Raw genomic sequence first — 11,676 nt, 5'->3', positions numbered from 1 at the left:
AAAAAAAAAAAAAAAAAAAAGCAAAAAAACTTACAGTCTAAATGAAGAACACAGACAATCAAACATAGCTAATAGTTCTTGAAGCTTTATTACTTGAACCTTAACCACCTACACCATGTTTCGTTCTTACTAGGCAGTATTGTTATCTACAGTTTACTGAGACAGGGAAGCTCAGAGAAGTTAGTGTTTGGGGGTCAAAACACTCAGACTTAAGCGTCCCTGCTCTTGGGGCTGGAGAGATTGCTCATGGTTAAGAAAAGGTAGTGTGGGATATAAAATAAGTTGGAGCTATGACAAGCCACAGCGTTTGGAGGCAGGAGGATGGTAAAGCTTGAGAAACAGTAGCCGGATCACATTCTGAGGTTCTGAGATGCCATGCTCAAGACTTTAACCTTACTTCTGGGCAAAACAATGAGTCACTGAAGTTAGGAAATTGGTGTAATAAAGAGCTAGTGTGGTGATGAGGACGGCAGAAAAGGATAAAATATGAAAGATCTTATAATCAACAGTATAGTCACACATCTCTTAGTAGAGATGTTATGAGAATTGTTGCTAGGGAATTTCATCATGCGTACTCACACAAACCAAGGTGGTACAGCCTAGGACACAGCTTCGGCTACACTGTATACACCATCACATAGAAGCTGATTTCCTGAAACATTACATGGACTGCATGACTGAAGTAGCTGAGAACTGTGAAGATACATAAGCCAGGTGTGATCAACTGCTGGATTACTAACTTGAGCAGCCATGATGGTGCCCACTGAAAGGATGAAACAGGAGAATTATTTATGGGGGAAGTTGTGAATTCAGTTTAAGGTGTGTGGACTGGAAGTACGGGAGTTTTGTGGAAAGGATGTCTAGGAGATAGCTGGCATGTGTGGGCTCAAAGCCCAGCAAAGGTTTAGACTAGACACCCAGGCTTGGCAGACACCCACAGATGGAAGAAGCCACAGATGGGGCCACTCGTGGCAAGGATGTGGAGTGGGAAAAGAGGACAGCAGCAGAATCCGAGCAAGCCACATTTTTAGAAATGTTCAGGTGTTCTTTTGCCCACTTTTCAAGTTCTGGTCAAAGCAAATAATGACACACGTTTATCCATCCAGTTTATTTGCCAGTTGCTGTAATTTTGGATCTAGTGGGCATCCCTTTGTCAAATGGCCACTCGAGAGTCAGGGACACAACTTCCGTGTTTAGGCAGAAAGGTGATAGTGGAGAGGCTGGGGTGGCAGTGAGAGAGATGGGGCTGAGCCCATCAGGAGTAACTGCTGCCTGGCCCTCCCAGGGGGATGACGAAGACCGAGATGTCATCCCCGGAACCCAGCTTGTTGTTTGGGAGACGCCAGCCACGGTCCCGGGGGATTCCCCGGGCCCCCAGGACCAGAGCTTGGGCCAGAGCTGTATACCTGCCAGGAGTACATGTATACATTCATGTACTAATACATGTACCAATTCATGTACCAATGAGAAGACAGATACACAGGCCCATAGGTGGGTCTCCGAACTTTGTTTCCCTTTGCCCCTTCCTTCACCAGGACTACCCACCCCCAACACCTTGCCAGGCAACCCCCTACCTGCTGGGATCATTGGGCTCATAGGATGACAGCACCCTGTCCACAGTGGCAGCTACCTCAGAATCATTGGTCACATCCCACAAGCCATCTGTGCCCAGGACCAGCACATCATCTGGACAGTGCTCATACTGTGTCAGATCATACACTCGTACCTGGTAGGCAGAGAAAGGGAGGGCTGAGCTATTAAGGAGGAAAGGGAAGGAGCTTGGAGATAAAAAGGACCCTGGGGAAAAACCAGTCGGAGCCTCCTAAAAGAAAGAAAAGTGTGCTCACTTCAGGAAAGCAGGAGAGGAAAGGCTTGATGGGCAGAGTAGAGCTGCAGACCTTAAGGTTGTGATCTCCCAAACCCCGAGTAACCCCAATGGTAGCCATGACCCGGGCCTGAGAAGACAGAGAGAATGCTGCTATTTAGTTCCTCTCTCAGACTCACTGAAACCATAGACTCCTCCCACACCTACTGTTTGGTGAAACCTCCACCTCCCTGGACAAGAAGTGACAGGTCTTCCTGCCCTCTCCCACCTCTACCTCAGGATTTTACCTTTTTGCCCTCCCCACAGACCAGAGGAAACCTGAGGTCCTCCACCTCAATCTTTTTGTAGGCCCTGAGGAGGGAGGAGTAGAGGAGGCATCAGGAAGGTGGCAAAGCCCCTACCCCTAGGAAGAGCAAACCCCACACACAAACCCTTCCAGGAATGGCCATCGTTCCCAGCTTCCACCGGACCCAGCCCCCAGCTTCCACCTTATTGCTGGTGAAGGACTGGTGGCTTTGCCATGGGAATGGCCTCAGCTCTGAGGGAAGTTACCAGCCAGTCATATTCTGGTCCCTGTACAGCATCCTCTGCCCTAGTTCCTTGGGCTGAACTCTTCGGGGAAATTCAAGGTGGGTGAACTCACTGCCCAGCAGTTCTGGTTTCAGGAAGCCCTGAGGTTGGGAGGGGCCAATCGGGAGAAAAGCCATTTCGTTCACATCACATCCTTATACATCATATGGCTGTTAAATTATAACAGATCCTTAAAGTTTACTGCAGGCCACACACTCCTCTAATATTAACATGAATGAACTCATTCACTCCTCACAAAGGCAAAAACCATTGAGTAAAGAGGGCTTGTGAGAGCTCACAATTAGCAACGTAGGATTCATCCCCAGGTAATCCAGCTAGAGAGACCACAGGGGAGGATAGATGCACTAAGATAACACTCTTGCTCATGCCTTTGTTATTCTCACCCCCCCCCCCCACCTCTGACTCTACTTCCTTCCTGGGGCAACAAAGACAGCCCAGGCCCCTTCTTGCTTCATCACCCCTGCAGCTCACCCTGCACCCCCACACACTGCACCTCTCCAGGAAGTTCCCAGTGGGAAGCTTTGAGAGGCTTTACAGGGAAGACTGGGGATAGGGACTTTAGCCCCTACTTACAAGCAGCTGTAGACGCTGGCGCTCCGTCTCTGGTGTGAACTCCCGGGACATTGGAATGATTTCACCATTCCGGACAATGATGGCCCTGCTCAGAGACAGAAAGGATTTGTACCCGGCTTTCTCCGTCTGAGTGGGGAATTCCATGCAGGAAGACCAGGCCCTCCCCATAATGAACCTGCTGATTCCTTGCCTGGGTCCTCATCTCTCTGTCTCCTGTGGATACATGCATCCAACCTTTCCCTATATCTATCATCTTACAGATCACTGCAGTCTTTAATACATAACCCACCACCCCCCTCACTCTCTGCATTCCTCTCATCCTGGGGAGTGTCGCCCTTTATATGGCTACTCTCAAAGCCCTCTTCCCACTCACCTGCTGTCGCCTGCATTAGCCACATACATCTTGCCTAGCAGGTACACCACCACCAGTGCACAGCAGCCCCCTTCCACTTGGTGGCCACGCCGCTCCCGAGCCATCTGCTCATCCTGCCAGTGTGAGGAAGGGTCAAAGGGAACAGAGAAACCTGTGACTCAGTCAGCTGATCTACTCTGCACCTCTCCAGGCCAAAATGGAAGAGAAGAGGACCACATAGGGTAATAGGACCAAGCACCATTCAGGCTCTCAAAGGCAAAGTGGATTCTAGGGTTCCCACCTCCACCTCACAGTGTTGACTAGAACACCTACTTAGCACATTATTGGCACAGGCCACCCACTCACCATGAGCTGGAAGGCGTTCTCAATGGCCCCTACTACCAGGCTGTCATGGGTCACTTCCTTCTGTGGAGACCAGGACTGAGGGCTAACCAACTGTGAAGGACTAGAGACTCCTGGGGTTCCCGGAGAGGATGGAAGACAGACAGGAGGTGGCAAGGGATCCTGAAGTATTTCTACTAGATCCTTTAACTGTTCCCGGATGTGGCGATGCAGGAGCCGGGAGGCCATTTCAGCGGCTCCTCCACCAGCATGCCCATCAAACAGGCCCCAGTAGTAAAAGCAGAATCCCTGGTGAAGAAAAAGTTGGAAGTCAGCAAGGACGGAGGGTGACGGGGCAGAACAAGCCTGTTAGTGGCCATATCACCATCACACGGGGGATCTGAGTGTGATATTATGGCAATCTAGATGTATTCACTTAATCATGCGCAGCCTACTGTGTCAAGAGAAAGAGGAGCCAAGTTCAAATTTGAAAAATGCAAAGATCAGTACTGATTAGTTAAATCATCCATAAGTACATGAGTATTCACATATGAAATGGAATAGTAAACTTTCCTAGCAGAACTAGTCAAATCGAAGCCACTTAGGGCTTCTGTGACAGCGGAAGACTCTCCACACTTCTATTGGAGAGAGGTGCCACCACATTTCTGGAGATTAGGAAAGGGGATGAGTATTACCTGGTTATGGCTAGGCTCCCTGGCGACTCCTGGAATGCTCCTCCGGCTTTCCACATACACGATCTCGCAGCAAGCCTGGTCCTCATTGTGCCTGCTTTTGCCAGCATTGATGACCCTGCCAGGCCAGAGTGTCCCACACCAGGTTAGACACCAGACTAGGTCCTGGAATAACCCCCACCTTAGACACACACACACACACACACACACACACACACACACACACACACACACACACATCCTCTTCTGCTCGCTGGCCAAGCTGAAAAAGGTCACAGCTGCCTGGGCGCTAAGCCAGAGGGAAGAGGAGAAGGCAGGGCCAGCAAGAAGTACTGTCTGATGGCGGAATGTACAGCCTCATAGAGAGGCCCGCAACAGTAACAGCCTGCCTCAGTTCCTCTATCCTTGGTAAAGGAGACTTTCCCGAAGGTGGTGCTGAGGATAGGGGTGGGGCTGGGGTGGCCAGACAAGAACAGTAAGTTTTACTCCCCTGCTAGTCAAAATTCTACATCCCACCTTCAATCTCAACCAGCTCAGACAGTGATTCATGGGCACATTCACCTTCCTGGACACATTCACCCTCATCCTAAAACGACCCAGTGAAAGTTACGGTCCTTCTTAGAGTAGGGAAATGCTCCGGCCCATAGAGGGTGGGGTAGACCCCACCTGGACTGGGCAGGAATCTCTTAGCTACAAACCCCTTCCACAGGGGAAGCTAGGAGAGGAGGTGCAGGGCTACCCACCACCTCCCTTCACGACCTCAGTACCCCCATCTCTTTGGTGGCGTGGCGTGGCTTGGCTGTCCCCGAAGATGATTTAAAAATATACAGGTTCTAAGAGCACGCTGCTTCTCGGGCTGCGCCCCTACCAGCACTTATCTGTCTACAGACCCATAACCAAAGGGAACCGTCGCGCTCTGCGAGCGGACCCCTCCCCCGCCTGGGAAGCCAGAGGCCTTCTGGTGTCGCAGGCTATTTCTGGGTGTGGAGGGGGAGGGGACCGGTAAGAAGGACAGGGAACTGGGGCGCTGGGGCCAGGAAGCGGGTAAGCGAGTCTTTCCACCCGCGATCTCCCTGGCAAAAGGAACTAGTCCTTCTCAAACCTCCCCTCCCTTAGCCTGTGAACCGCGCGGGCCGCGACTGGGAACCCGCCAACTCATCCTCGGCGGTGCTCCCTGCGCCCTCCCTGGAAGGGGACTGTCCTGAGCCGACGAGGGGCAGGGTGGGCAAGGTCCTGAAGAAGGTTGTGAAGGTTTGCACCCCGTCCGGGGTATGGCTGGGCGGGGTGCAGGTTCCTGGGATGATTCCGGGAGCGTCGTGCGGCGGGGGACGCATCCCAGCAGCCGGGATGCGTCTCTTGGGAGAATGGGAGTCCCATCCTCGTCTGGGAGCCCCGGGGCGCTCACTCGGCATAGCCTGTGCTCCAGGGCAGGCGGCGACCGGTGTCTGGGGGGCTTTGCACAGCCCGACCTGCATGGTCGTCGGCGCGTCGCAGCCCCCCGGGGCTCAGCTGCAGAAAGGTGGGTCTAGAGAAGCTCACAGTAGTCTCCGCGGTCTTCTGCGGCGCGCCGACCTCGTTCCCAGGCTTCGCCCGGGAGCTCTTAGGCGTTTCTTGGGCGGCGAGAGGCGCTGAGGTAGAGTTGCGCAGATCTGGGGACTTGGAGCGCTGGGAAGAAGTGCCACCCGAGCTCACCAGGTGCGCCACGGCCGAGCGCACCCGGTTTAGCATGTTGCCTCCGTGCCCCGCCCTCGGCCGTGGCCCCGCCCCCGGAGAGGCCCCGCCCCTAGGGCTCAGGTGGGCGGTGCCCGTTCTGGGTCCTTGACAAACTTCCCCAGGCTCAGGGCTACGGTGGAACCGCCCCACCCGCTTCTCGCCTCTTTTCTGCATCCCTGCTTTGTCCCGCCAGAGTGTCAGATGGGAAGGGTCTACTGTGGGAAGGAAGTGGTACGAAGGTAACATTTCAGTGGTGTTGTAGGTTAGACATCCACTAGATTTAATCCGCTGGAATTTGCCCATTATGACGAGGGTGGGCGAGGCGGCCTCCTCGCGCTCGGTTCCAGGTGGGCCAGCCAGTATGGAGAGTTATGGAGCTAATGACTTCAGAGCGAAACATCCTCTTGGGTGTGAAGGACTTGGTGTGACAACACTTCGGGTGAGGGCTGCAGAATCGAGAGAGAGCTGGTGCTAACCAGAGAGTCGGTGCTAACCAGGCCAGGCAGCCGACTACCAGGCACCTGAAAGTACTATTCTCTCTAAAGATCACCTCCACGTTCGAGAGAACTTCCATCCCTCTTTCTCAGAACCATACCCCCATGTTTAGACTTCTGCTGGCCGGTTAGTAAGGCTAACGACATAATAAATACGATTATTGAGGGCTTGCTGCACACTTGGGCCCTCTATAAGGCACGTTCTAGTCATTAGGTCACTACACAACGACGCAAGGTGAGCTACACCCATTTTACAGATGACGTAGGAATAGACAGTCTCCTGTTCCTTTACTAGACTTGCCTAAGATTCAAGCGGCCACTTCGATATTCATACCCATGCCAGAACCTGTTACAGATACTGGCTTCTCTGGACTAGGAAAAAGGCTCAGAGGGGAGCTGGACTCCTAAATTCCCACCCTCTGAGGTTCCAAGCAGAAAAGGTATGCGGAGCAAGTTCTCTGGCTACCGCCAGGGGGAGGCAAAGGCCAAGCGAAAAGCTTGTCTGGGTCGCAGGAAAGCCCACTGTGACCCACACAGTCAGACTGGGTTTTCTGTCTTCTCTCCAGGGTAGGATTACTCTTCCCAACTCAGAAAGAATTCTGTCCTTATACTTTGGCTTAGAGAGTTGATCACTGTCCGCTCCCTCATCTGTCCCCAGCACACAGTTTAACAGAAGCCAAGGCCCTTCCTTGAGGGAACCACAGACTCCCTGTTCTTAGATGAGACTCCACCTCCAGACACCCAGCTGGGTGCTTCCTGTTCATATCCTGGGCTAACCTGTGTGTCTCCTTTCTCCACCACTAGATAAAAATTCCACAGTGGTCATTCAAAGTACACACTTGCTGTAATTATTTCTGCGTTTGTGGGTGGGGGAAGGTCAGGGCAGAGAAAAATGAAATCACCAGGGTGGACTGATAAAAATTAGACTCAACGAGAGCAGCAAAGACAACCAGGGACAAACATACATCCTGCCACTATGAGTGGTTTCTTCCTGTTTGAGCAAAACTGAAGCCAACTGTCTGAAAAATGGCATAGTGTCAGTGGGAAGCCAAAGACTGGAGGAAAAAAAAACCTTCAGTTTTATTATTCAGTGTTTCTGGGTCAGTTTATCTATCACTATCACCTTTCAGCGTCGCCTAGCTTCCAGGCTCTTCACAGCATTCACGGTGTGACTGCAAAGATGGGCCACAGAACTGGGGTCTGTTGACCCCTGGACTCCAGTACTAGTTAATAGACTGGGATACCAGCTGCTCCCCTGGACTCTGGAACCACTCTGGCTCCCATCCATAACCAAACTCTAGGGCTCTCATGCATCTGAAGCCCTCTCCTATTCCTAGACCATCAGACCTCTTCCCTCATTCCCACACCTGGTAGAAGGACCTGTCCCTGAGGCAATAGAGAGTGAGAGCAAGGGGGAAGGGGGCAGGAAAAGCACATTTGTGAGATACATGCCCTGCTGGAACCAATTGACAATCCTCCATTACAGAGAAGGGGGAGGGAGAAGGAACAGGACATTCTCAGAACAAACATGGTGGCACACATGTATAATCCCAGGAGGTAGAGGTAGAGACAGGATAATCACAAGTTAGTGGCTAGCCTGAGCTACATAGTAAATTCCATAGTAAATTCTGAGGCTACATAATGAGTACTTTGTCTTAAAGAGGTAGGGGAATGGCTTAGCAGGCAAAAGTGCTCACTGTCAAGCCTGAATTCAATTCTCAGCACCCTGAAAAGAGAGATCCCGAGAGAGGGAGAGAGAGAAAGAGAGAAAGAGCACCACCCCTTGTCTCAGGCTGTATGCTCAGGATCCAGAACCAGCTAGGCAGTGGTGGTGCCCGCCTTTAATCCCAGCACTTGGGAGGCAGAGGCAGGCAGATTTCTGAGTTCTAGGCCAGCCTGCTCTACAGAGTGAGTTCCAGGACAGCCAGGGCTACACAGAGAAACTCTGTCTCGAAAAACAAACAAACAAAACAGAAGCAGGCTCCTTCTTTGTTTCTCCCACACTGTTTTATCCCCAAAGCTTCCTTCCTCTGACAGGTGCATACAGCTCTCCTGCAAAGAGGAAGATTCACAACACAGCACACTTCTACCCTCGTGTTTAATGAATCCAAAACACGAACCCATCATATTTTTGTTATTGGGACTATTGACCATTTTTCTGATGAAGATACTAGGAACCTCAGATTTGGTTTCGAAGGTGAGAGTCACACCCATTATCCACGGGGCATTCACCACCCTCTTGAAGCCTTCCAGCCTGGTTCTCTACCCTGGTACTGCCCTTGGTCCTCCCAGGCAGAGGGCAACACTTCTGTGCTGGAAGTTTTTACTGTCATCCTAGGTGGTAGTCGGGAACCTCTGTGGTAAACAAACAAACAAAACAAAACAAAACAAAACAAAAATGTGCAACTTAGAATCTTCCAGTACAGTGATCTGCTTCCAGTGCCTGGGAAGCACCTTAAATAGCCCTTGACTGTACTAACAAAGAACTGGATTCTACACACACACACACACACACACACACACACACACACACCACACCACACCTCTTTTTCTCTTTCTATCCTTTGAAGATATGATCTGGCTAAATAGCCATTAGCTTGTCTGGAACCTTGTGTAGACCATATAGACCAAACTTCTTCAAACTTTCAGACAGTTTCCTATCTTCCTATCCCCTACCACTGCTGTGCTTTTCTTTGTTTGTTTCGGCTTAGGGGGTTGTTTGGTTTGGTTTCGGTTTTATTGTTGTTTGTTTGCTTGTTTTAGATAGGGTCTCACATTTGTCTCCTGCCTTGTCTCCCAAATTGTGGGATTACAGGTGTGAAACCCTGTACGTGGTCTGAAGAACTGAATTTTAAGATTTAATGAACTCGGATTTAAATAACAGCCTACTGCTGGTCTAGCTGAATACTACTCCCAGCCCCAAGGCCCACCCGCATTCCAGAATACCACCTATCTCCCCGAACCACTGGACTAGGGGCCACATTCCTGGAAGTTTGACCTGCTCTAGTTGATGCGTTTTTTGCCCAAGGAACTGTCCATGAAAACAGAGTCGGTGGGCTTCTATTCCTGACTCGCCCTGCGCCACAAGAGGCCGCTGCGGGCCAGCTGTGCCCAAGTTCCCCGCAGAGCGCCCCCACGCTGTCTCCGAAGAAGGCGGCGGTGCTCGCAAGGACTGGAGTAGCCCGAGCGACTCCACAGTCTAGCGGCTGCGCGCTCCTCAGCAGACCGAAAGCTCGGGGGTACCGGCCTGGCCCCGCAGAACTGGTGGGTGCTGGACCAGAGCATGCAGGTGCTCCAAGTCGGGGACTCCAGCTTAGCCAGAGCCCCTGCTGTCCTTGGGCGCAACAACTTAGGGACGATCTATCGCGGACAGAGCTCAAAACCAGACAACACCTATGCTGGCCACTCCCGCGGAGAGTCGGCTTTTGGGAGTCTAGATGCCAAGCTCAGAAGCAGCGAGGACCTCAGGCCAGAAGGTTGAACCAGGGCCACTGCTGTGGAGCAGGTGGGTACCAGGAGTAAGAATAGAGGCTGGAGGGGGAGAGAAGTAAGCAAAAACAAGATCAAAGGTTCTTGTTGACCTCTTGTCGCTATGGAGGCTGCTCGCCCAGCCTCACCTTAGCCTGAATTGAGGATTGGGGAAACAGCCCAAGGAAACTGAGGCAGACTATGGGTGCTGACGAACAAATCCCAGAAACTTCCTTCTCCAGTACCTTTCGAGGAGGGAATGAATGGAATGCCAGAGATCCCAAGCCTCCCATCGTCTCCAGGTTCTTTGAGCATTGGAGTAACTAGGAGAAGTGCATGAGTTGGATCAGACACTGTTAGAACTCAACCAGAAATAGGATGTCCCCAAGAGAAGAACAAGTGGCATTTGCAATGGTCAAAACGAGGGCTCCTGACACAGCCTGGGAAAGGAGACCCATGAGAAAGCAGGTGCATCTAGAAGTATGGGGACACACCCATGCCCAGGGGCTTGGCACCAGACCTTCCCCTGCATTCCTTCTCCGTGCTCTCCCTGAGATCCCCAGCAGTGCGTTTCAGCTTTACTTCTCACTGGGGACTGAATGAGGAAAGGCCTTTGGCAGAGAGTGGAGAAGCTCTTATGGGCTGTGCGGGGGAAGCAGAGACCTGTTGCCCTGCTAGGCTAGTCCTCTGAGGTGGGGCTGAGAGACAGCAGCAGAATTAAGCCAGTTCCAGAAGAGTCCAGGAAGCAAGGCTCAGGATGGGTTGGTTATAGGTGGAGGGAGAGAGAACTGGAAGACTTGGGGATCCTTCCCCAGGGGTCTCTTCTGGGACAAAGCTGGCAGATTCCCCACCCTTCTCTGACTCTAGCCCTGTCTCAAGACCAGAAAGATGACAGCACTGATCCTTAGACCCTCCCACCCCTGCTTCACTCCTAGGAAGCCCAGTTACTCTTCTCAGGGCCACTGCCCCCACGATCTCTATAGTCTAAGGGTAGGGCAGCAAGAACAGAGTCCCAGAGCAGAAATGACTGCCTTTGCCATGGGAACCACCTAAGTCGGAGTTCTTCAGCACTCGGCCCATTCTCTTACTCTCTTCCAAGCTTTCTCTTAGCCTCTCCAGGGGTCTGCTCTCTCTGTGTCCTGAACAACCTCCACACTGCTCCCTGCTTATCCAGATGGAAGGAGTCTGAGACCAGCAGATGAACAGACCTAAAGACCCCAGAAACGGTAAGTGAGACATCTGAAGATGGGAATTGAGGAGAAAACAGCGCCCCCACCCCCCAATCCCCAGGGAACAGCTGTATCCTTCTTTTTGACGCCTGGTATTCCTGGTATTGAATTGCTGTCAATTGCTGGGGATGGTGACCAGGCTAACCCTGAACCTCCAGGACCTGTGGCTTCCTTGAGCTCTTCCTGTCACCTTTTGTGGCTAGTTTGTTTGTCTCACCTTCTTTGGGCTGCCACTTTTCTGGTTTCCCTCTGGTTCTTACCCATCCTCTGGCACAGATGTTGGAGGCCTTGCTTGGTTCATAAAAGAAAGGAGGAAAAGAACATGTGGGCCTAGGCAGGCTTCTGGGTCCTCTCCCATGACAGCCAGCCTTAGGCAAGACATTCAACTTCTAATCTG

General features: G+C 51.8%; 2 protein-coding genes across 6 annotated transcripts in view; one reads left to right on the top strand and one right to left on the bottom strand.

Annotated features, from left to right (window-relative positions):
• Positions 1-1,093: 1,093 nt before the first annotated feature.
• Ppm1j (protein phosphatase, Mg2+/Mn2+ dependent 1J) lies at positions 1,094-6,761 on the bottom strand. Of its 2 annotated transcripts, none has more exons than XM_031376139.1 (11): positions 6,639-6,761; positions 5,781-6,534; positions 4,379-4,493; positions 3,708-3,992; positions 3,363-3,475; positions 2,990-3,074; positions 2,378-2,496; positions 2,113-2,176; positions 1,848-1,955; positions 1,575-1,726; positions 1,094-1,406 (listed from the first exon to the last, which is right to left on the bottom strand). In XM_031376139.1, the coding sequence occupies exons 2-11, from the start codon at positions 6,389-6,391 to the stop codon at positions 1,256-1,258; spliced, it is 1,803 nt and encodes a 600-aa protein (XP_031231999.1). In that variant the 5' UTR covers positions 6,392-6,534; positions 6,639-6,761; the 3' UTR covers positions 1,094-1,255. The 2 variants fall into 2 exon arrangements, with proteins under 2 accessions (XP_031231999.1, XP_031232000.1); XM_031376140.1 differs by having other exon boundaries at positions 6,684-6,755.
• Positions 6,762-9,402: 2,641 nt separating this feature from the next.
• Positions 9,403-11,676, top strand: part of Tafa3 (TAFA chemokine like family member 3) — a 7,591-nt gene continuing 5,317 nt past the window's right edge. The window contains exons 1-2 of one of the 4 annotated variants that reach the window (XR_004120007.1): positions 9,403-10,087; positions 11,150-11,276. The gene's annotated coding sequence lies outside the window, so the exon portion shown is untranslated. The remainder of the gene's footprint in view (positions 10,088-11,149; positions 11,277-11,676) is intronic. The other 3 variants (XM_031376138.1, XM_031376136.1, XM_031376135.1) reach the window with 3 other exon arrangements.

The sequence above is a fragment of the Mastomys coucha genome, unplaced genomic scaffold (assembly GCF_008632895.1).
Source record: "Mastomys coucha isolate ucsf_1 unplaced genomic scaffold, UCSF_Mcou_1 pScaffold16, whole genome shotgun sequence".
NCBI lineage: Eukaryota > Metazoa > Chordata > Mammalia > Rodentia > Muridae > Mastomys > Mastomys coucha.
This window is presented reverse-complemented; position numbering and strand designations above follow the sequence as displayed.

Coding starts and splice junctions, on each gene's coding strand:
- Ppm1j (XM_031376139.1), bottom strand. CDS start 6,391: ATGGGCAAATTCCAGCGGATTAAATCTAGTGGATGTCTAACCTACAAC. Junction 3,075..3,362: donor GCTAATGCAGGCGACAGCAG/GTGAGTGGGAAG, acceptor GTCTCTGAGCAG/GGCCATCATTGTCCGGAATG. Junction 2,177..2,377: donor GACCAGAATATGACTGGCTG/GTAACTTCCCTC, acceptor CTCCCTCCTCAG/GGCCTACAAAAAGATTGAGG.